The sequence below is a fragment of the Boleophthalmus pectinirostris genome, unplaced genomic scaffold, assembly GCF_026225935.1.
Source record: "Boleophthalmus pectinirostris isolate CB_2022bp ecotype Guang Dong unplaced genomic scaffold, ASM2622593v1 HiC_scaffold_18, whole genome shotgun sequence".
In the NCBI taxonomy this organism is placed as follows: domain Eukaryota; kingdom Metazoa; phylum Chordata; class Actinopteri; order Gobiiformes; family Gobiidae; genus Boleophthalmus; species Boleophthalmus pectinirostris.
In genome coordinates this window covers 15,466,396-15,492,428 of record NW_026571133.1, presented here as the reverse complement: position 1 = coordinate 15,492,428, position 26,033 = coordinate 15,466,396, and the positions used below count along the sequence as shown (strand labels likewise).

The 26,033-nt window shown below is 37.3% G+C and overlaps 1 protein-coding gene across 2 annotated transcripts in view; it reads right to left on the bottom strand.

The window, feature by feature from the left end:
- Nucleotides 1-26,033, bottom strand: part of rerg (RAS-like, estrogen-regulated, growth inhibitor) — a 64,305-nt gene that overhangs the window by 32,691 nt on the left and 5,581 nt on the right. For both annotated transcript variants that reach the window (XM_020926695.2, XM_055153282.1), the window contains one exon: nt 16,214-16,365. In XM_020926695.2, coding sequence (XP_020782354.1) covers nt 16,214-16,274 — 61 coding nt within the window. In that variant the 5' untranslated portion in view covers nt 16,275-16,365. The remainder of the gene's footprint in view (nt 1-16,213; nt 16,366-26,033) is intronic.

The following is a 26,033-nucleotide window of genomic DNA, read 5'->3' as shown; positions in this document are numbered from 1 at the left end:
ATGATCCTTTGCTCATTTTCAGCGCAGACAACAAGAAAAAAAGCCCTTTTAAATAGGGATGTAACAATAACCGAAATATCGTGATATTGTATCGTCAGAGTTCTCACAATAATATCAAGGCCCATCACAATATATTGAATTACAAAAAAACCCCAAAAAACTAGGGAACTACATAGACCATGATCCTTTGCTCCATTTCAGTGCAGACTACATGAAGAAATAGCAGTTCTAAGCACTTTTAAATCTAAGTTCTTTGGATTAAGTCTTGTCAAAGCATTTTAAGAGGAAAAAGTTGTCGTTTTGTTAGCCTCCACAAAGTATCGCAATAAATATCGTACCGTAAGATGTATATTGTGAAAATATTGCATAAATATCGTAAGAGATTTGGATTTTGACATCCCTAATCGTGAGCTTTCCCACCATATCGCAATAAATATCATACCGTGAGGTTCATACCATGATGATATCGCATCGTGAGATTTGAATATCGTTACACCCCTAGTTTTAAATCAAAAGGAAAAAGTATATTCACAATTCTGTTAGCCTCCACAAGCTATCACAGTAAGTATCATGGCGTGAGATGCATACGGTGAAAATATTGAACCGAGAGATTTGGATATTGTTATATCCCTTATAAAAACACAGTATTACATGAAAAACCTTAATAGAACTTGCTCAGATTGTTCACATGCATCTATTATAGTGCCCTCTGTTCCATACAGTTGGCTGCATATGTGGAAAATGCATATAAATAGTGCATATGGTGAATCCCCACTGCGCTGATCCAACCTTAACAGAAAACCATTACGATAGCATAATAAGTACAGCATTATATAACACCGACAGCTTATTATCAGCCTTTGTGGGTATCATATAATAAATGTATGCATGGCTCTAAAAACACAGCATAGTGTCATTGGTATATAGAAAGACGGATGAACAAAATAATGACTTGTGTGAATAACTCCTATTGTTCTTAAATGCCATGATTAGGAAAATCATATCGGACTTGCTGCATTATCATCTCTTTACATAGGTAAGTATTTTTCTACTGCTTTATAAAAAGGTCAAATTCTCTATCGAGTAATTTAACTTTTGGCGAGTAGTTGTATTGGAGCTGGCAGGCTCTTGAACACAGGCGCCGTGTTTCCTCTGCTCTGACACAGGGTCCTCTGGGGTTTGGACTGGACTAATCACATCAGAGTTTCTACAGATCAACACCATCTTTGGAAACTGGGGCTGAGTTCTTATGTAACCCCTGAATGAAGGTGACTTTCATTATGAGTTAATGGTTCACATATGGAAATGAAAGGATTTTTTTGCTAAAACAACACTTATGTCACACATTTGATTCATTCAAAAAATTTAGCGTCTCCATTTCCAGGTCGTAAACAAAAAGTGCCTCTCTGTGTTTGTAATTCCATATCCTCCTCTTACTGACTCATATTACTTTCACTCACTATTACATTCACTCTTCAGTACTGATACTGTACAGTACATGGTACTGACAGTGTATAGAAGAAGTCACTTCAGAAACATGTGTTATTGAGAGATTGGTGGTTGAAGGCTAAATAAATAAATGCTACATACATGGCAAAGATTGTAATGTGTAAATTGCTATCTGCATCAATACATGAGTGTGTATAGCATTGCACAAACTCAAGCTCATCTATGGTCGGGATATTGATAATAGCTTAATTTAATTTGTAACTTGTTTGGATATATTTTAATATATGTTTTTTTTACTGGTTTCCTTGTTTCAAGCAACATAATCACATTTTCTCATTTCAAAAGCAATTGTCTTACTCCACTGGCAGCCAATTTATCTTTAGACATGCAAAAGTGCTCTCCTCTGTCGTAGTTTGGGTGGGCTCCACAGGCTCACAATGGCTACTGTGGTCCCTTGGGTGCAGAAAATAGGGCACAGCAGGCTATAGTTACACCTGTGTGCAAATGCAGTCCAGAGTCAGGCTACATGGGGATAGAAATGCAGAGGTATTCAAAACCAACATGAAATCAGGCTATTCAGGGCTTTTTATATTCACAAAAGCAAGGGTACACCACACTACAGAATAACATAGGTGATGCCTTACAAATTGAGCCCCTTTCATCTGCAGACTTTATATAAGGGTTTGACTATAGCAAAGAAAGTGAAAAAGTATAGGAGAAAAATATGAAAATTGCAGTAATTTCTTTGCATTCTTGAGAAAAGCTCTGGACAAGGAGAGGGATTAGAAGGCTACATGATTCAGACAGTATGTTTTATGAGAGATACATTTAGGGTAATGGTTAATAAAAAATATAAGAGCTTTTAGCAATGTTATAGTTGTTTCCCTTTCTTCTTCTTCTTACCCTCTCAAAATTGCATTTATAGTGATTCATGCATGTTTGAGCAATCTTTAGTTGCTTATTTTCAAGATGCCATATTGCAGATTATAGGATTCAACAGCATTGCATAGTCACAGAAGTCAGCAGACTTGTTTCTTTTATTAAGTCATTTTAGGTGAATATTGCAATTTAAAATATCCAAATTGTAACATGATGATCCACAGGTGCCATAATTATATAGTATACACAAGCACAATAAGTCTTCTTTAATGTGGTCTTTTGTATGTTCTTCTGAAGGTCTTGTTAATCTGTGGCTTCAACCTGTTGCAGTAATACATCCAATTTATCTAAATGCAGCACTTAACAAATATGACAAATTGCTTCATCAGGCCAATGTGCTCTAACCAAAAGTAGTTTCTAATTATGGGACAGTGTATGCCCAAAAGGCTTGTTCCATCTGAGAAAAAAACCTGCAGGGGCAAAACTAATGCATATAAAATGGATTTGTTATGAGTTTTTAAAGCAGTTAATCTCCAGAGAGGAGCGTGGCCAACGAACGCACCAAATTTAAACCCGAGGAACATGTGGTGATTTTGTGGGAAACAGGATGAACGTGTGCGATCTCACATCCCTGCAGTTTAGGAGAGGACAAGGAGAGGGGAGAAGGGGAGGAGGAGACAGGGAGAGAAGAGGGAAGAGGGAGAGAGGGGAAGAGGGGGGGTGAGAGAGGGATGAGCGAGCAGGAGAGTAAAGAGGATGAGAAGGGGAAAGGAAAGAGGGAGAGGGGGAAAGGAGAGATCATGACGAATGTTCCACAGATAGCAGGTATACATGTTCAAATCAAATATTGATTTTTACTGATAACAAATATAATGTTGGTTTATTATTAGTTACAAAACATTGGACACTGAGGCCAAGTAATTGATGTTTTCATTTCACGTTTGGGTTCTTAAGATGATTATCCAATCAGAAAGCAGGAGACTCACATGAATCTCTCATATGGGTTGCCAGTTCAAATGCCAAAATGCTGGTTTAAACCTAGTAGGACTCTCTTGGATCTAAATACTCAAAACATAAACCCCAGCACCTACAACCTAGAATTAGTCAGAGATGAATATGAGAAAAATGCTTGTACGTGTGTATGCCAGGTTAAGACACTGGTAGCAGGTTCAGTTGTGTTTTGCACCTTTTATAAACCAGTAAGAACGCAGGTTACATGCCCTTCCTATAATAGCTCATTTTTGTTGCGGCTCATTTTGGTGGTTTATATACTTCAGTGCTTTTTGATAGTAAAATACATACATTATTCACACAAATATGAAAGAAAAATGTTCAGTGCTTTCCAGTGTTTATTTTAAATCAGTACAATTTGACTGCCATATGGAACTGTAACCTTTTTTTCCTTTTTTTGTAAGCCTGTGTACAACACCAGCCATAGACGCACTTTCACTGCTAAACAGCCCGTCTCTTTGAGGTTACCTGGAGCTTGAATGAAGTTAGTCCACGCTCTTTTACAGACCTAACTCTGCTCCAGCTGAGCACAAAGTAATGAAAAATAATGCAGCTGCAGCTTAAAGCACACAGTTACATTAGCTGTATATAGCTGTGTGAGTCAGAGGCTGAGGTGGACAGCCCTGCAGACACCAAACACAGAAGAGCTGGAGGTGTGCACTAAAAATATCACTGAACATGTCATCCATTCAACCTGAGGTGCACGGCCAAACAAAGTTATTTTTATAGTATACAAAATGTACATCAATATTTTTAGGATCAACCAAATGATGATTCATTCAATTAAAGTCATTATTCTGCATTTTGTAATCTTACCATACACTGTGTACTAGTATATAAATGAACATAGCTAACCTGCTAGCCACTGATTTCCAAAAGGAAGTGTTCATGTGGGTCATTGACTCTGGCTCTAGTTGACTTTACACTGAAAATGTGTCACCTCACTCTCTTCTTTATTTCACTATTAGCACGCACATTTCTTGTGGTATTACATATCAGATTATCATGTTATCAGAACATTCAGAAAAAAACATGATTAAAATGAAAAATGTTTTAGTATTTTTATTTGACCTTCCAAACATTTTTTACACACTCATGTAATATTTCAAAACTACGGGACAGGCTTGTTCCTCGATAATGATTTTGATCACAATCACAACACACTCTTAAGAGAATGTAAAAAAATGTCTCCATAAGATCACCATGTGGTTATAGTTCTGAACAAGACCATCCAAAAACTGTTCAGTTCTGTTGTGAGGTTTTCAGTATCAATACCTCCTCAAATCCTCAAACAAATATCTAATTTTACAGTATTGATTAGTATCACCTCTATGATTTTTTTTAATAACCCTAGAGTATAAAGCTTAAAAAAAAATGTATCAGTTAGTATGTAGGTTTCTATTGTATCATTTCAAATCCTTTACCCACGAGATTGTGATTGTAAGATACAAACCCATAAAGAGAAAAATCTGCCCACTCCTGGTCAGAGCTGCCTCCTCTGTCACAAACACTTCTCTCAATAACAGCTCCATTACACTGCAGCGATGACGTACAACTGGAGGCTTTATTTAGAGCTGGGAGGACTCCCAAAACACGAATCCTTTTTTCTCAATAAAACTAGTTCAAATGATGAGTGAGCGGAGGTGTAGACACATGACCGTGAATTGGTGAATGCTGTATGTGGGCACTTAGAGCAGAGGAGGTCAGCAGGTCTTCTGAAACTCAAAAGATAGAATGAGCACAAAAGAAAGTGTGATATAAGAAGAGGAAATGCGTAGGACGAAGGGCTCTCCTGACTGACGTAGAAGATTATTTTAGTAATTTTGGCCCAAAATACTGTGTGGTTTGTGTGAAATACTGATTTAGAGTGGATGAGTAACACTTTGGTACAGTTATAAATGATGCAATACTGTGTGGGGGATGAAATAATAAGGCAAAATGAATTGGTCATCAACTAAATACATAACAGTTAATATAGTTGTGAGAAATTACTGTTATTAATTGTAGCATTATCAATTGCAAATTTAAATTGACTCATGCAAGCTTTAAACCATGTTAGAACTCCTCAAAAACATGCCTGGAGTTGTGTTTTGTTTCATTCACACATGTTTAAGTAATACTGCATTATTAGTCTGTCTACATCTCCAAAGCTCAAAATGCTCTGTTCCACCTTGTGATGTCACATAGTGGTCATATTCAAGTTAACAGCTACCTTTTATCTTTTGCTCAGTAAACAGTATCCATTTCAAAGCTGAAATCTTCAAAATTATTCTAGTGAAGGTGTATTGAGTTTAAAAAACAGCAGAGCATTTCCTATTACCACATGACATCAAGTGTTTTCTGAGAGAATATGCATGACTTGTGTGTTAGATGTGTGAATGAAACAAAACACAACTCCAGGTATGTTTTTGATGAGGAAACAATATTATAACAGACCAGAAAATAGTGTAATATGGGCTCTTTTATTTCTAAAAGTACTGAGATACCCTTGGCAAGACAATACTCTTTATAAGCACAGTTTCATCTCAAACTCCAACTACTAAATTCTCTTCAAAGCCTCTTTGCTTTCAAATAGCAGACGATTTAGCAGGTCAAGGTAAAAAGTGAGACAACAAAGACTTCATTTCTTCTTATGAAAGGCTGCAGCTAACAATTACTTTATTCTTCTATTTTATAAAATTCACAATTTGCAAGTGAGACATGCAGGATTTTTTCTCAAAAACAAATTATTATTATTATTATTATTATTATTATTATTATTATTATTACTATTATTATTATTATTATTATTATTATCATCATCATTGGTGTTATTTTATTGGATATTAATTGCAAAACAAAAAGTGCATAAATATTTTACGTGGAAAAAGCTATAACAATGGCGATTTGGGATTTCTTAATAAGCCATATTTTTTGGAAACTCAAAACCGATTCACTGCAAAAAAAAAAAAAACACTCTTCTTGTAGTACATGTTTTAGAGTCTGTGCATCAACCTGTTGCTGAATTGTTTATTATGAAATTTATACATTTAAGATGATTAATTGTTTCACCTCTGAATGATATTTTCGTAGCTGCTCTTTCCGAATGTGTTGCTGATATAATGTAGAAACAAATTGCTCTAATATAAACTTAATTTCTATTGTAGTCTGATATACCAGTCCATTAACGTCTCATTCTAAACTAAATGAGTATTTTCAACGCCGGCTCAGCCTCTAATCAGCAGATAATAGAAACAGTCAGAGGTGCGAGCGGTATTATAATTAGGAACAGAAAAGGATTTGATACAGAAAAAGCCCAAAAGTGTCCATATATAAATGAATGTTATATAAATAAACCAAAATAACCAAAAGATTTATTTCTGAGTAGATTCCACACAGGCACAATGATATTGAATATTAAGAGGAAAGTGGTGACATGGATCCAGATTTGGCCCCATCACGAACTCAAGTATCTCACAGAAACAACCTTGTTTTATGATGTTTTTGCAGATCTCTGTTGCTATGTTACAACCCTCTTCAACATACTCTGAGGATAATGAGGTTCCTCCTGCTTTAAGATATTCACATTTGTGAGCTTTTATCTGACACAGCTTCTCTATTGAATCTTTGTTGCTTGGTTTAAGTGTAAAAAGTAAAATATCATCAATGTTCTTATGGTATAAAGTTGTAAAAAGTGTGCTCAAAAACAATTGGTGAGTGTTCAGGGCCTCTATTCTGCCGAGCTGAGGCATGAGTGCAGTCTGGAACGAGGATCAGCCTCTCAAATCCAAGGTTGCAGTTCAACTAAAGGGTGAGTTCAAGTATCTCTTGTTCATAAGTGAGGGAATGCAGAGTGAGATTGACAGGTGAAACAGCTGTCAGCAAAGCTCTTTGTATATTGTAATTGTACTCACATTATTGAAGTTAACCCTCAAAAATGTTGTTCCAGCTATCATACATTGACTTTCACATTTAAGACAAAATAGTTATCTATCTAATTATCTTGACAGGGCTTTCCCAGATCTTAAAGAATTGTGCTTGCTATAATCTATGACACCCGTGGACCATTATCTAATAATTGGCACATTTTAAATCAATTAATATTCATCTAAAACAACTTAATAAAAGGAACTTCCCGACTTGCACTTTAGAATACTGCAGTGCCCAATGGGTGTTGGCGTCACCATGAACATTACAACAAAGAGTCGGCAGCTCCGATGGGTAGCTGCAGCTCACTTGAACTTTTTTTCTTTTTAAAGACAATACAGTCAAGTGTATTTGTTGAAATAAACACATTATGGATTGGGACGGGGCACAGGTCACTGGATCGGAAAACAACAATTTCAAACGCTGGATCAGGGGCACAGACAGCATTAACCTTGATGACAGAGCGTTCCTCCTTTCACACACCTGGGACACCCTCCTGCAGAGAAGACCGGGCGACAGCGCGGTCAGTCCTGCCTGACCACTCCTACAGGAAGTAACAAGAGCTGATATACAGCACGTCACCACCAACACTGGGGACAGTTATGAAGATGGCTTGCAGCAGCAGGCAAAACATGCGAACGAGGTAAATACACTTTACTGTATTGGCTTTAAAAAGAACCCAAGAAGTTAAAGTACATAAGAACACAAAATGAACATCTATGGTTTAGCTGCAGATCACACTAGCGAGCAGTGGATTTTTTTTTTTTCATTTGTATCAAAATGACTACGCAACGCTGACAAATCCTACACGTCACCAACAGAAAACACATGAAGAAATAAGTAAGGAGAGAGCAGTGGGCGTATGCCAGTGGATGTGAAAACAGGGGGTTGATTGCAATATGGCGTTTTGAAAATAAGCAATTAAAGACTGTTGCATGCACAAATCTCTCCAAATAAAACTTCAGGTGAGTAAATTGTGAGGGGAAACAATTATAACATGGTTAAAAGCTCTAAAAAGATAATTTTGAGTAATAGGTCTGCTTTAAGCCAGGATAGTGATCTGTAGAGCCAAACTGGAGGAGTGTATTTTAGGTTTAGAAACCAAATCCATGATTCTAGTTCAGACACATTCCAGCATAACTATAATTTTCACCCATTGCACTTTCAAATATGTCCTCAAAATAATTATTCCTCAAGTAACAAGTCAATGACATTTGAAACATTGCATAACTCCATTAAAATCTTTCAAAAGTACCACCTAACTACCGTACCTTTTCAGCTCGCTCTAAAACCCACCTCTAAAGGCTGATTAGTGGACCGCTGAGTCTTTTTGCTCCAGTGACTCATGGCTTATTCGCATAATCAACCCTTCAAATGGTCATTACAGTCAAAAGGGCAGCACGGTCAAATACTAAGTTCATATGACTAGAAGTAGTCAAACTCTTCCAATCCCATTCATTATTTTAATAGTGTCTCATTTCCTCCATGAACTGCAGAGAAAGTTGATTTTAGAGGTGGTTTGGGTGGAATAAAATCATTGAAGTGAACAGGGTGAACAGGAAGTAAGGTCCACAATTATCATCAGCTCTCACAAAAACATCTGTCAGCAAAGGTAATCTCATACATCTGCTGCTGAAGTATGGATCATATAAACAAGGAGAAGATTGACCTCACTGTGAGACAGATATTGCAAACTGAGCTATTACTTGATGATTAAAGGGTTCATATTGGGCTGTTTTCTTATCTATGTTATTTATAATGTTTTTTTCCTCATCACAAACATACCTGGAGTTGTGTTTTGTTTCATTCACACATGTTTAACACACAAACCCTGCATATTTAGGCTGAATGCTTCTCTGAAACTAAAAACACTCTGGCAATACAAAAGTGCTTCACTGTGTTTTTAAACTCCATTCACCTTCACTACAACCATTTCAGCCCTGGAATTTTCTATCTCTACTGAACTAAAAGTAAAAGGTAGCTGTTACCTTGAAAACTACCACTTCATGAACAGAGCATTTTGAGCTTTGGAGATGTAGACAAACTAATAAAAGAGGAAACGTGTGAATGAAACAAAACATGACTCCAGGTTGAGATGTGTTTTGTTTTTCAATGGAACATATGACATTAATGAAATCATAGCAGAAATAACAACAACAAATTTTTTTTTTTAAATTACCCAAACACCAACCATCAACCAACAAACCAACCAACCAAAAACCAAAAAGAGGTTGGATCATGAGTTTTAATACTAGATACAATTCTATATCATAATGGTGTTATGGGTGGTTGATAATGTTATAGCAATATCTTGTTCAAGGGTACTGTCCAAGGACACAAGGTCAATTATGATGGAAAACTGGAAAATGAAGAAGGAAACAATTTGTAAAGAGGTAGGTATGTACAGCTCAAAGTCTGCCAAAAACAATACAATCACATTAGGTGAGATAATTAACGTGATAACAAAGAACAGAGCATCTTATTTTATGTTAAATTTAGTTTGTATATTTTAAACAAATCAGAATAAAATTAAAAGTAGTTTCTATGGTTCAACATAAAATCATTTGATGTAAATCATCATTAATTAATGTATTTATCTGGGGTCAACATTTTAGTTTTCAGTACAGCCCCTTCTGCAACACTGAAGTGTTTTGAATCTGGCGATGCTGTATTTGACTTAAGTACACACAGGCCTCTTGGTAAGCTAAGCAGACCGGACATGAGTTTCTTTTACCCCTGGGCTGTTTTTACCCCCAGCTTTGCCCTCACTGGGGCATGATCCTGATCTCCACGGCAGCTCAGCTCTGAGATAAACAGGAGTATTTCTGAGCAGGACACGTGTTGGCTTCTGCTGCTGCTGTCCGTTATTGTTGTGATGAGAGGAGGAGGCAGAGGAAGAAGAAGGAGGAGGAAGAGGAGGAGGAGAAAGAGGAAGAGGAGGGAGAAGGAGAAAGAGGATGCGTAGGAGGAAGAGGAAGAAGAGGGAGAGGAGGAGGGGGAGCGGAAGAGAAGGGACAGAGAAGAAGGAGGAGGAAGAGGAGGAGGAGAGGAAGAGGAGGGGAGCAGAAGAAGGATGAGGAAGATGAGGAGGAGGAGGGGGAGAAGAGGAGGAGGAAGAGGAGGAAAAGAGGAGGAGGAGGAAGAGGAAGAGAAGGTGGAGGAGGAGGAGGAGGAAGGGGAAGAGAAGAGGCAGAAGAGGAGGAGAAGAGGAGGAGGAAGAGGAGGAAGAGGAGGAGAAGAGGAGGAGGAAGAGGAGAAGAGGAGGAGGAGAAAAAAGAGGAGAAGAGGAGGAGGGGAAGGAGAAGAGGAGGAGGAAGAGGAGGAGAAGGAGGATGAGGAGGAAAAGGAGGAGGAGAAGAGGAGGAGGAAGAGGAGGAGGAGAGGAGAGGAGGAAGAGGAGGAGAAGAGGAGGAGGAGGAGGAGGAGAAAAAAGAGGAGAAGAGGAGGAGGGGAAGGAGAAGACGAGGAGGAAGAGGGAGAGGAGGAAGAGGAGGAGGAAGAGGAGGAGGAATGAGACAACATGCTTTATGAGCTGAACTTCACACCCTGTAAAGTTAATTTCCCTACAGACTAACGCAGGCCCCTAACAAAACAATGAGTGCATTTTTGGGTTCACACTAGTCCACAGCAATGAAGTATGTGAACTGAAAGTTCTGAGCAAACAGAAAATGGGATGCAATTACAACAGTGTTTTTAAATTCATCATTTTGTTCCTGGTAGTAAAGCACAATGCAATTATCATGAAGTTAGTGAACAGGGTCTCTGTCCATTTCCAGTGTATAGTATTTTAGATATGAATTTCACAGGATTCTTTGGTAAATTGTCTTCAGTTTTAAAATTAGAAATAGCTTTGATTAAGTCAGTTAATCAAATTTTAAGTTCAGATGAAAATGTATGGAGGAAAATTTGATTTTTCCCATTTTCTGTTTCTCTCATGAAGAATAGAAAAGACAATGAGTTTACCACAGAGCCAGAGTTGACTGCTTTGAAATGATTTTTAGTTAAGCCTTTTCTATTTACACTTAACAAAAATGTTTATGTTAGTCAAGATGAGCTTACTCTTTACTGCACTACAGCTTTAATAAAAAGAATTATACATTATCTATAGTACTAAAGTCTTTATTTAGCTATCTATCACATATATTGCACTTCAGAGTTTGTTGTTGTGGCAGGCCTAATTGTTTTCTGTTTACTATTCCACTGATATTTGAATATATGAATATTCAGTCTCTCATTCAAACCTTTTGTGAATCATATCTAAATGCCAGTGCACAGTGTTGTGGGTTTTGTTCTCTCCACTTCCACTGAACAGTTTAACAAAAACACTCCACAGCCTCATAAATTAAACCATAATCACCATTTGTTTTGATTTTAATGCCTTTCTAACTTGTTAGCATTTCCACATCAGGTGCTGGGCTGTCTCATTAGCATGTGTGGGCTCTAAAGGTTATGTTAAGATAAGAGTTGGAGCCTGTGGAGTTGTACATTCACGTCACAACAATGCGCTGTCCCCTGCCGCGTGCCAAAGCGACGCTGTTCTCTGCATGACACAAATGTCCCTGTGAAAATCCTGATAAAAGACGAGCCCACACACGTCAAGTCTGGGAGAGTTCAGGAAAAAAAAAAAAAAAAAAAGAAAACCATGGTTTCCTTTAAACCTTCAGTATTCAACCTTGTCTGGAGGTCTGTGGCCAAATCAGGCTATTGTAGCCATGTGTGTGTAATCAAACAGCAGTGCTTTTAACACAGAACACAACTTTTCTCTTTTCCCCAGGTACTTATTCTGGATGTCAATCATTATTCATTGTTTTCTGTTGCACCATCACACAGAAACAAGATCCTAGTTTGCAAATTTTGTTCACTGTAGAGCTGAGCGAGGATCAATACTAAAAAAGTCACATTCACAGGACAGAAATGAACCTTTCCTAAAAAGCTTTAGATGGAACACTATGGATCACTATGGAAAATACCTGGACAACTGAGGGATTACACAGATATAACACCACATGGTAAAGAAAGTGCCATTATTTAATGCTGAAAATGACATTTAACAGTATTTTACTGAAATTCAGTTTGAAATTTTTGTATCATGACAACACTAGTTCACTGACAATGGCAATAAAATTCTGATTTTGAAAAAAAAAAAATCCTGCCAATCAGAACTGAACTGAGGGATTCTCTATATTGTTTAGGTGTTATTGTTTGGGACATGTTTTTGTTTTGTTTTTTTAAATCTAAACATGCATTTTAGGCTCCTCAATTAGTTAGGTACTCCTCCTGATTCCAAAATCCTCCAAAATCATAGCTCAAGATGAGCTTGTGACACAGCATGGTTCTTATATATGCTGTTTCTTAAAATTTCCATATGACAATCGAAATCTTTCTATGCAAATAAATGTCATGATATTAGATGCGTTCTGTTTGCAAACTGAAATTTTAAAACAGAAGGAGGCAGCCCTTGGGAATAAGTATTTTTATGCACAAACATCCTGGTGTTTCACCAAACACAGACATATGTTATTGTGGTATTGTTTTGCCACTGGGGAGTGTAGACAAGAAGGGCTGAGGCTGCGGCAGAAGCTGAAGATAAACTATAAAAACACAGATGATCTAAAAGAGGGAGTGATGACATAAAACTAGACCAAAACAACCTCCTACAGATTCTCCAACAGAAGCCAAATGAGTGTTGTGAGAGCAGCATGTTTGGAAGCTCCATAATCGGGAGAGGAAATATAAAAGCACTGTCAGCTGTTGTAGCCAGCAGCCAGGCTTCAGATACAGACTGTACTTTAATCAGCACTGGAAAGTAAGGGATGGAAATACTTTTAATTAAAATTTGATCAATATTATAATAATGAGAAGTAGCTGAAAACAAAAGGAAAAGCTGTAAGAACTAAGCGTTATTGTTCTGCAGTCTATGCTCAGAGACTAGGCTGCAGCACATGGTCTCTGAGCTGTTGTAAATAATGTGAGTTTAATTCCCTGTCTGTTTCAAGTCTCTCCTCACATGTCTCAGTTTCACAGTTAATCTTGTTCTGTCCAATAAAGCCTAAGGCAAAAGGGGATGAGACACAAGATGTTGATATAATTGTAAAATTCAAATCAATACAAGAGCTAGACAGATATATTGGTTGCATAAAACTTTATCTGAACACTTCAATACGACAGAATAACTACACAAAACATAACACTGCTTGCTTAAAGCTTTGTGGGAAAAAGGGGTATAGAAAATTTTATTTGGGGAAAATTATCAAAATCTGCCCTGCATATCGGCCCAAAGATATCAGGAAACCTATAGTACATCAGTTTCTCTCTCAATCAGTTTCAGCATCAGTCATGAAAAACTATATCAATCCATATCTAATCAATACATATGCTATATCTTCAAACATTTCCTTAGAACCTTTTATAATCATAACTTTTGAATGAATTATTTGTAGTTAGAGCTGCTACACATTGGTTGTATGTAATCTATAATACAGACTGCAATTTAACACAATTGCAATTTGGGAGTTGTACATCTTTTTGGGTACCTACCTATTCATAAATAAGCAGTAACAAAGATGCTATCACCTGTAGAAATAATGCCTTAAATTGGCCATACCAACATGTCAAAGCCTGATCCTGTCACATCTCAGAAGCTAAGCAAGGCCGGTGTGGTATAGGATTTTGACCCCGCGGTGAGGTGACCCCTGACATACTGATGGTATGTTGACCCCGGGGTCAGAATCCTATTATGGAATGTTGACCCCCCCATAGAATATTGACACTTCTATGAAAATCTATATTTTATTAATAAAGTAACTTGAATTCTATAGAAAAACTTTGAATATTAATACGATATCTACAAATTAAAACATACTGACATATTTAAAAGTGTTTTTTGAAGAACTCCGATGCATTTTTTATGTCGATTATAACTTTTGAATGTTAAAAATTACTTAGTTGTTTAAACATATTTTATTAAAAATGAGATAAGTAGTTATTAATTAGTTAATAATAGTTAATCAAAGTGATGTATAATGATCTGGAATCTTATTAAAATAGACAGGGCTGATCAATTGAGTAGTTAAATAGGGGAAAGCTGTGGCTACAGTAATCTGACCCCCCAATATGTTTATTATAGTTATGATGATGTAAAATAAGAAGTAATGTTAGTTGAATATTGACAATGATCAATTATACATAAAAAAGGTCAAAATCCTATGGCTATAGTAATCTGACCTCCCAGTATGTTTATTATAACACAACATTACTAAATTCAAGGTCGTTATCCTTACAAACCATTGTCTAACTTGACATTATGATTAAGGATTATCTGAACATAGCAAACTAAAAATCATAACAATGTAAAATACAATATATAAAGATTGATAAGATTGCTAAGTATATACAATTTTAATAATACGTTACATTTACACAAAATACCAAGTCGTTATCCATCAAAACATTCCTTAAAATACCTTAAAAGAAAGTGAATATGTAGCAATATATAATAAAAGTAAATTACATGAGAAATAATGATCATATAAGGAACTACTAAAGAAAAAAGTAAGGGAGTCAAAATCCTACGGGGGATCACTTTACTATAGCGGTATGTTGACCCTGGGGTCAATATACTATGGGGGTCAAAATACTATCTCACACTGGCCCTGATTAGTACTTGGATGGGAGACCACTGGGAAATCAGGGGTTGTCGTAAAAACTGTAATTGAGTCCTTAGGAAAGGCATTTCACCCACATTGCCTAATATGAAAGTGATGTGTGCGTGAGCGATGGTGACCGGAGGGGGCGACGGCGCAGATTGGCAGCCTCCCTTCCATCGGTCTGTCAATAATAGTTTACCATCACTGAGTGTGGAGTGCATAAATAATGCTCTGTAAAGTGTCTTTGAGTGTCCAGAAAAGCGCTAAAACTGATGCATTATTATTATTATCATTATTATTAAAATGCTGAGTGAACAAGAAACTCCAGATGCACGCCCTGTATTCAGTGGCCCAGACTAATGGTCTTATACTGTAGAGATGTTAAGAGCTTTATTGGCTACTGTTCAATACCAAAACATTAAAAAATCCACTTTACCACAATAATTCACTTAATCTTCTGCTTATCACATGGAGAGTGGGTGGAAGTAAAACAACTATTGCTTTACACTGTGGACAGCTAGTTAGAAATAGAACCATACAAACATTCACTCACTTACAATACTCACATAATAGACCCAAAAGACCAACTAAAATAAAGTTGGAGATAAACTACCATTGTAATGTAGATTTAAAGTGGACTACAGTAGCTAATATCTATCTGAAAGGAATGATGCCAGCAGGGGGCAGCAAGGGCAGATTTAGTACTGTTAAAGAAATTGAACAGTATCAAAGATTATCAAAAGCAAAGATTGACAGGTGAATACCAAATTAATGTAACTGTAATGTAAGTAGTTCAGTACAGCTCAGTTTAAAGTCAATTATTTAATCTTATACAAACTTTGCAGGCCCAGTTTAAAGATCCTATATTACACACAATTGACACTTGTGAGTTTTAATCTGTGTTATGTGTAATGCTGCTACCTCCTCAAAAACACATCAAGTGCTTTGTTTCATTCACACATGTTTGAGTAATCGTTTATTATTTGTCTGTTTACATTTCCAAAGCTCAAAATGCTCTATTCTATTCCACCTTGTGCAGTGATCATTTTTAAGTTAACAGCTACCGTTCACTTTTTGTTCAGTAGAGATTGGCAAAATTTGGGCTGAAATCATCCAAATGATTATAGTGAAAGTGTAGTTTAAAAGTGTGTTTTTGTTTGAGAGAAGAACTCAGCCTAAATATGTTTCTGTGTTAAACATGTATGAATGAAACAAAACACAACTCCAGGTATGTTTTAATGATGAAACAACATTATAACATAGATCTGAAAACAGCGTAATAGTCTCTCCTGATTGAATTCACTTTTTCAGTATGGTCTTACCAGACTTGCCAACTCCCGCTCTCCCAAAAACTGCAAGCTTCACCTCTGGACTCTTGGCCATCACTGCCACTTGCACCAGAAAGTACTCAGAGGTCTGACTAGCCAATCAGATCACAGCAAAGTCACCCATCCATTGCCCCAGGAAGCCGTATCTGTGAAAAAAAACAAAAAACAGACAAGTTTCAGGGATGACTTTGCACTGTTGGGTGCACTACAGTGGGTGGATTGTATACGCTAAGTTTCCATACAGGTATGTGAGAGATGTACAGGCCGATAGACAGAGCTGCAGAGTGACAAGGAGAGGGGGCATGGAATAAAGCAGACACTGAATACAAATGGTCCGTAGTAGAAAACAATCTGATCAAGTACCCAAATGCTTTGTTAAATAAGAAAACAAACAGGATATAAATGGTTTTACACCTGAGGTTTTCTGCAGTTCTTCTGAGTAAAAAAAGATGGATAAGTCCTCTTTTGCAGACTCTCACAAAGACACAAGAGGAGGAGTGCAGTTAAACATAATGAAAAGGTGATTCATTAGTGGAATTGTACTAAAGGTAAAAGGAGCTGTTAACTTGAAAACTACTGCTTCAAGACATCATGAGGTGGAGCAGAGCATTTAGAGTTTTGGATATTTGGACAGACTAATAAAAAAGGGTTACTCAGACATGTGCGAATGAAACAAAACACAACTCAAAGTTTCTTTTTGATGGTGTGTTATATATCTTAAAGCTCACAAGAGTAAATTGTGTGTAATACAGACCCTTTAAATAAGGACACGACTATAATATGAGGGAGTAGGATTTAAAACATTAAAAAGGCAGTGATAAAACAACCCGATCTTCTGCTTGCTCTTAAAACACAAAAATTTTATCAATTTTCCTTTCGATAATTCACTACCTTCATCCAATAACACAAAATAGCAGATTGCGGAGGTGGGAGAAGTGTGGGCACTAGTTCAAGTTGGGATTGAATGACCAAGCTTTGAGTTTGGGGGAAAATTGCCAAGACTTATGTGGCTCTCCATTACAGGAAACAGCACACCAGTTCAGAATCTCATTTTCACTTTTCACCAATTAGCTCGACCAAGCACAAATCCCCCAAGTTCATCTACATGTAATTGGTACTGCTAAAAGCTTTCCCTTATTACCTCAGGGACAGGGAGTCAGAAAAAGGGAGTGATTTTGTCCAAATTATAGTAATAATCAGTATCTGAGCACTTTCCCTCACATTAAAGTTTGGATAATTAATTTTCTCACACTCTGTTGTTTGAATTGTGAATTGATCAGAAATAGCAGGCTTCGTAATGGGTAACCACTTGTTTGGGTCATAAGATGGGTTTCAAACTACCACAGTAGCTGTATTGATTTGAGTTTACTTTTAGACGCCTGTATAATGGTGACCTGTTTCTTCAAATTCCGGGCTAAGTTGTGATGTTGAGCTGCTCGCTGAACTGAAAATGTCAATCCAAAAACAGAATCCTTGGCATTTCAGACATTTTCGGGCCAGGTAAACAAATAAACAAGAGGCTACAACCGCATTCTGCATTCAGATTAGGTCCAGGTATTTTAAATGGCATGTTGTTTTGGCAGCTCGAGGCATACAGTATATAAGTAGCATTTGCTTAGGGATTTGGGGAAAACTATTCAAAAAGTCAAGTGTGCTAATAAAGTACTTAAAGAAGATTAGGTTTTGGAGCTGAATATGTTTTGCATTTCATCCAAGAGGCTTTATCCACTGATTCTGAGAAGTTAAATCTGAAATACAGTCCCTGTCCAATTGAGAATTATAGTAAAATAATTAGAAATAAACTGATATGTCAGATGGCCGATATTTGCTCTTTTAAGTGTTTTGGCTATCAGCTATAAACCTCATCAACAGAGGCCGATAGTTTGTTTGGCTCAACCAGCTGCCTAAATTTGCATAAAAAAGAAGGTAAAGGTAAATTAGTAAAAGAAAGTTGGGGATGAGTTTGTAGTTAATTTTAATTTGATAATTTGGGGAAAATTACAAAAATCTGAGCTACATATTGGTCTAAAAATATAAGCAGGGCCATCAGTTCCTGTGGATTTTAAACAATTGGCTGTGGAAAAAATGCATATCGTTTGATCTTTAAAAATAATACCTTTTTTTTTTTCTACAGTGGAAAACTGTCCTCTGTCATCAAAGGTTTGATCAGAATACAACCCCTGAATACTATCATTGTGCCCTTGGGCAAAACACCAACCTTGCCTAAGAAGAAATGTTCTTAGTGACTGATGGTATTGGCCAGTGGGGTATGAGGCACAGAATAGAAGCCACATTATTATGTCTGTGTCTATCCCCCAGGGCAGCTCTGGCTACAAAAGTAACTTACACACTTAACAAAGTGTGAATGAAGTTAGGAAATGAATAATGCCTGAAAGTATTATACAAAAGTGACATTGAGAAATCACTATGTAAGGCGCATTACTATTATTATTAGTGAAACAAGGATGTATAGGGCTGAACTGACAGGTAAATTATAGTGGTTGGTGAACCCTGTAAAGTTCCTTGGCTTTTAACATTTATGCCTCTCCAAATGAAGCCCAGACTCTCAAATGCATTACACAGGAGATCTGCACTGGGTTATTACATCTGTCAGTCAGCGTTAAATCATTAGTATTTGGTCAATTCCCTTCTACCCACACCACACATGTCTCTGATTTCTGCAGTTTACATTGGCCCCTGCAATTACAGAGCACCTATAGTCCAAGTCTGACTTATTATTGTTAACTTAAGGAAATACGAGTGATTGTTCTCTCCAATGGTGACGTCAATATGGACTTTCAGAAACAGGCACACACAGAAGGTCAAAAAGCAGGTGAAGAGGGGGTCAACTGTACTACAGAGCAAATGTAGGAGGCGTTTGATTCCTTAAAAGGAGGTAAAATATGTTATTAGTAAAGTATGTTTCTATACAGGTGTTTATCACGGTTACACAACAGGGGAAAAGCAAGCTCCTGAGACTGAGTTTGATGATGATTTATCAGTCATAAAAATCTGTTTAAATTCTTGGATGAAAGGTGAAATGAAAGTCAAATTAGTAAAAATGAAATAAATTAAATTAACAGAGTCATGGACACCGAGAGTTAAAGGTGAGTTTAAAAATGCAATGTAAAGAAGTCAGACAGGAAGATCAAAGAGAAATGAGACATGGATATTTAAAAAAATATTGGAATCTATTAGCCTGAAGAATTTGCTCTTCAAAATTCCAATAGGGTTTAGGCCCAGACACACAGCAAATAAGCAACCACCAAATTTTTGGACGCTCCAGTCAGAGCCGCTTTCTTGTGTCAGAAAGACATCTCCTCCTCTTAAATATTTGTGACATTTAGGATCAAATATATCACCACAGATTTACAGAGGGCTTTGCTTGTTGATTCGACAGGAGGTCGCACTATTTTGGTGCTCTGTGTTTCTTTTTTCTTTTTGTTTTGACACAAACAGACCATTTGTAGAAACAGGACACCCACTGTTGTACTGCTGCTGCAGTAACACACACACACATAAGTAACGCACACACTTAATTAACACACAAACATAAGTAACACACGCACACACATAAGTAATGCACACAAATACCTAACACATAAAAGAGAAACAGATGGAATTATGAGGCACAGTGAACTGTGATGAACCATCTGTAAATGTGAATGTGTAATATGTCATGATGGTAAATGAGCTGAACAACTTTTCTATTTCTGTTTCTGTTCTGATGATCAGGGAGGAACACTATGAGAAGTTACAGCTTCGATATGTAGAGAGGTATTTTTTCAAGGTATTTTATTGTAGACTAATAAAAACACCTGTAACTGAACAAATGCATGCCATAATACACACCATAAAAACATTTACTGCCATAACATGGAATATAACACATGTGTACCTTTAAATGAGAATCAAAACAAAGGGTCTATACTTGAGAGGTCTCTCCCATACTTTCAGTATAGTTACCCATTTTATTTTTAGCCCTCTTTACTCTCCTATTGTTGTGTGACATTTTAACAGGCTCCACCCGGCCATGCCATTGTGCTACTTGCAGTTCATTGTATGGTCTTGGATGACAGGCTTGTGGCCAGTGTCTTTTTTAGCCTGTGGTGCACTGAGACTCCTCCCTGAGTTTGGAAACTCTGTAATCTCCTCCACCACTGCACCACCCTGCTCCATCTGCCCAAGCAAAAAGAACTCATTTCACAGCAGCACTGGGCAAAAACAAACAAATGCTCCAGATTTCAGCGTAACTATGAGGGTTTTCTGCTCAAAAGGTCAGTGAGGACATGAGGACATGCTGTATTTAAAGTGAATGCTAGCACGGCAAAATCTACCAGAAAACCATGTTTAAGTTTTGTCCAATGTCCACTCAACTGTTTGGCCCGGGCTTAAGTTAATATTTTAGTTGGTTTGTTACCTTTATTTCAATTATCAAAGTTTATTTATTTATTTATTTGAGACCCCACAATACACAACTTTACAAACTGCTTTGCAGAAAAACTATCAGATCAAAAGAAAAAAGACTGCTGAAGTACTGACCAAAAATATGTTTATAAGACCACAATGAATTGTCCAAGGAAGAATTGTTCCACATAACGTTGCAAATTATGAATAAACAAGTTGTGGCAATTGACCACCAAGCATCCATCTGAAGTGTCTTTTTGATGTAATATAGTTTAGGAAGCTCATTTAGGCAGGAGAGGTCGATGGTAAGAGACATTTTAAAGGTAGTCATGTAGAAAATACGTTTTCATCTCATGATGAGTTTCAACCTGAAAATTTGCTCTAAACTTGTTTGTCAGACCCAATTCTCTGCTCTCTGTAACAACCAAAACAAGACTCTTGAATGGGACCAACCGTCTTGAGATTAAAAGCTTGTCCAGATTAGTACCTTTGAAACCTTTGTTACAACTGCTGTATAAGCCGATAAGTGACATAAAGTTGAAAGGGAAAACTATAATCATAAGTCTACATGGCCAGTACTGACACAAACTGTTCAGAGTTACACTGGAGCAGAGTATCAGGTGACCTCCATTACATTATCTGTGCGTGACGTCTCAGCACTGATGTCTGGAGGTAATGAGCTCCATAAAAGGAACAACAAAAGAAAGAACTAGGCCTGTCAGAAATGGCGGAGGGAGAGATAAGGAGAAAGGGGTAGAAAAGAGAAAGAAAAGGGGGGTTAGAAAAAGAGAGACAAAGAGAGGAGAGAGGAACAGAGAGAGATAGAGGGAGACAATAGTAAGAAAAAAAGAAACAGCCTTGAAAAAGTAAAGCCTCTGCAGACTAAAACTACCGGTACATCTGCTGCTGAGTATGAGGTCAACTCTACCTGACTCAGAACAATGCTACAAAGGCAGATTGTTTTCACAGGTGTACTTTGGTAAAAGATGGATGAGAAGAAACATTTAGCAGAGAAAAATGGAAAAGGAAGAGGAAAATACAGAAATATCATTAAACTACACTTTGATGAAATTACTATTCTTTCTTTTTTTTTTTAAGCTGAGTACTTGACTTCCTGTAAATGAGTAAATACAATTTCTTCTTCCGATTTATATTGTAAAGGGAGCACTTTGTGACATGACAGCTCTGCACTAGCTGTATATACTTTTTAACACTTTACTGATTGCAAACCCAAGCCCCGAGTTTCTGCATGATAAAAAGTTATAAAGCCATGCACATATGCCTAAAAATTCATGAGGCTTATGAATACTTATAATAGGACTGTAGGCCATTTAGTGGTTTAGTCGATTAATGGTCTATTAATTAAAGCATGATGGTGTCTTAGTCAATCAAAATTAGTCACCTAATCATTTTATTTACATTATAAGGAAAGCTATTGAGTGAGTTAGCTGTAAAAAAACAGCTAAAACTCATGGTTCACAAGTTTAATCTGTTTTTATAAATGCACTGTTTCTTAGTACTTTTCTCTGCATACTTATTTTTTCATGAACACCTGTGCTATTATAGTCCTGTGAGAGTAGATTGGGTCAGATAGAGATACATAGTTTAGTTTTAAGAGCCTTTGCCACGCCCCCTTTTTAGTCAACTAATCGATCAGCAGCTCATGTCTTTAGTCAATCAAGAAATTCTTTAGCCCTAACTAATAATGTGAGAGTTTGTGAAAGCTATAGGATTTACTTTCTATCCATTTTCTCATTTTGTGCCCTTTATTCACATGGACTGGTGAAGTATTTTGTACAAAGGCTCAAAGGCAGTATGCAAGTTCAATCATTGCTCTCGCAGTCAGTGAAAGCATCTTCAATTTTGCCTGGTACTCTTGAAATAATTTAGATGAATTGCGTGACAGCCTTGTGGAAACATCACTCTAAATAAATTTTTTAGAAAATTGCACCAAAAAGCAATTTTATTTGTCAGTAAAACAAAACAAAACAATAAAACTCTTTTTCTATAAATTCATAAAGTCTCATTCTTGACATGTGCTCAAGTCAAAGAACTGGCATTTTTACCACCATGGTTTCCTACTTGGCATAGTAAATGTACTGTAAAAAATGTGAATGAAAAAAATTTTGAACCGCATGTTGGGCTGCCGTGAAGACCCCTGCTGAGAGACAGACCTCCACTAGCTAATATGGCACAATTTAATCTCCATATATGGTCAAGTGTGAATAAAACATAACAACTTTAAATATCAGCATTGCACGAGGAATAAAATACGCTGGGCACTCGCCACCTTCTAACTGCCGAGCATGTGATTTTTAAACACTTTCTGTGAAAAAAGTTAAGTTAAAACATTTTGTTCAGAGCAAAGAGTCAAGAAAGAGTTATTTGAATAAAAAAAACATGAACAAAAAACATATAATAAAAAACAAATAATAAAGTCACAATCATAATAAATAAACAAAATCAAGTCAAGTATTGCTGCAATACTTAAATAAGTCAAATTAAAGCTGCCAAATTATGCATTGTGTATTAAAACTACAAATACTTTTTACTGACCATACTGAGTACACATTGTTACTACCTAGACCTGTCAAGATATTTACTATATCAACTTATCGTTCAATATACTATAAATAAAAATGTATTTTTATTTTAATAAGGTAAGGTTTGAGCTGTAGAGGGTAGAATAAATAACTTTAATGGCTAATTATAAGTTAGTTTTACCATTTATTTGTTACAGTTCAGGCTTTTTACAATACTGTCTATTTAAAAATTGGTTAACTTGCCTTTGTGTTAGAGGCAAAAATCCGTGTATCATTCGTTCATTCGTTTTTCAATATAAAATCAAAAATAACAAAACGAAAAAACAACAGTTTTCTTCATTATTTGTCTCCAAAACCAAAACGAAAAAAACGGATAATGATTTGTTTTTTCAGTTTTTGATTTTGTGTTTAAATGAAGAATGGAAAAAACGGATAACGACCGTTTCCCGTTTACGTGACTTCCATGACTGCGATGTCGCACTTTTGTACCGCGTACGGACTGAACCAGGACTGATCCAGGTCCGAGACCAGACCGAGACCAGACCGGGACCAGAGCCGGACTGAGACCGGGACCAGACCGGGACCAGACCGGGACCAGGGCGGACTCCAAGCTTTGACTCCGAACTTCCGCGGGGTCCAAGCCTCAGCTTCGAGCTCCAGCCCTACTGTGGGCTCTGAGCCTCCGGTCTGGTCCCGGTCTGGTCCTGGTCTTGTCTCGGTCTCAGGCCCGTTCTGGTCCCGGACCTGGTCCATTTGAGCCAAAAGCTCTTAGTTCGGTTCGTTTTCGTTGGTGTGAAAGCGTCAATTGGATGATTGGCACCACCTCGGAACAAGCCGCGGGTCTTGAGCACGGAGGACCGGAGCAGCCCATCCGGACCTGTAGTCCACAGCACATTCTCGCTTTCCCCACACGGAACCAGCGCGCAGACGATGACATGGAACCGCTCGGACCGCTGGTCTCAGTCTCATTTCCACTCTGGTCCCAGTCTCAGTCCCAGTCTGGTCCTGGTCTCAGTCCCACTCTGGTCCCAGTCTGGTCCCGGTCTCAGTCCCGGTCTGGTCCCGGTCTCAGTCCCGCTCTGGTCCCGGACCTGGATCAGTCCTGGTTCAGTCCGTACGTGATGCAAATGTCCGGCATCGCAGTCACGGAAGTCACGTAAACGGGAAACGGCCGTTATCCGTTTTTTACATTCTTCATATAAACATAAAATCAAAAACTGAAAAAACGAATCGTTATCCGTTTTTTTATTTTGGTTTTGGAGACAAATAATGAAGAAAACTGTTGTTTTTTCGTTTTTTTATTTTTGGTTTTATATTGAAAATCGAATGAACGAATGATACGAGGCATAAAGTAGTTTCAGTATTATCGTTTATCGCAATATTTACCGGTAGCAATATATCATGCTTCAAAATCTGTTATCGTGACGGGCCCATCACTGCATACCCACATACTAGTGTGTATTGGCACTTGGCACAGACAGGGTGTTCTTGGCTCTGTCTTGGTATGAATCACACAATAAAAGCAGAATCCAGCTGATTGGCAGGAGGGGAAGTGTTGCTGGAAGTGTGAGATAAGATCGACGTGATTTGTCAAAGCATTGAGTGATATCATTAAACAGTAAGGAAGTTGTTTGGTGCTGTTTCTATGGCAATGGAAATGCATGGGAAAAAATATGAGACAGAAAATTATGCATCACTCCTCCTTCTTGTGTAGAACTTAGAAATGCTGTAATCCTTTTTTAGACTTGGTTTATCACTGGTGTAGACCTAGAATAGTCCTGTTGTTTCTGGTCAAAATCCAATTTTTTATTTTCTTTTGTGGCATTTGGTATGAAAAGTTTGAGAACCACTGTCATAATAATTGTACTTGCAGTGCATAAAATTGTGCTTCTGTGAATATTTTTATTGCAAGGTAAACTTTTGAACAACAACTACTAAGTTTTATTCTCCAAAAGGCCCAATAAAGCCAAGAGTGTTACAAAAAGAAACAAGATTTTATGGCCTATGCAATAAGCTATGCAACAGGCTGTGATGTACTGAGACTCTGGGCCTGTCACTATAACAAATTGTGAAGTGCTTCATGGTGGCTAGCACTCAAGCTTCACAACAAGAAGGTTCTTGCATTAATCTTTGGGTCATTCAGGCCTTTCTGTGTAGAGTTTGCATGTTCTTCCTGTGTCTTTGGTTTCCCCCATCAACCCAAAACATGCTCCATAGATAAAATCCTCCAGCTATGGTGGCCATGTCTAAGCCTAGCAACAAGATCACGGAGATGGGTCCCTGGGCATGGGACTGCACATCCACTGCTCCTGAGGAGATGACCCAGTGGCACTGAAGGACTGGTCAAATGCAGAGGACAAATTCCCAGGGAGTGGGAGGGGAGTGTTGTACCTTTACCTTATTGCTGAGGAAAGTATACATGACAAACAATAATACTGACACTAAATTATGACACTGACACAATAACCCCAAGAACAGATTATCAAAAAAATAAATATTCTAAAAGTACAATGTTGATAAAAAATAAGACATGAGCCATGTAGTTAGTTCAAATCCATGAGTCATAGAAGTTATTTATTCAACCCTCTGCAGCTCAAATCTTATCGTAGTGCAGAACAACAAAAAAGTTCTGCACTAGCAAAAAGAAAAAGTATAACGATAAATAATGACTCCCAGAAATGATTGTGACAGCCCTGAATGATATTACTTTTTCTGTTTAATTTTATGGCCCGTTCATGTTTTGTGCAAGACTTGAGCCTAACACTTCACAGGCACATTTTAGCACATTCCTGATGCATTGTTAAATATCATCCCGTTATTGTAATGAAGATGATGCTATGATAATGACAATGCTTTGCTCCAGA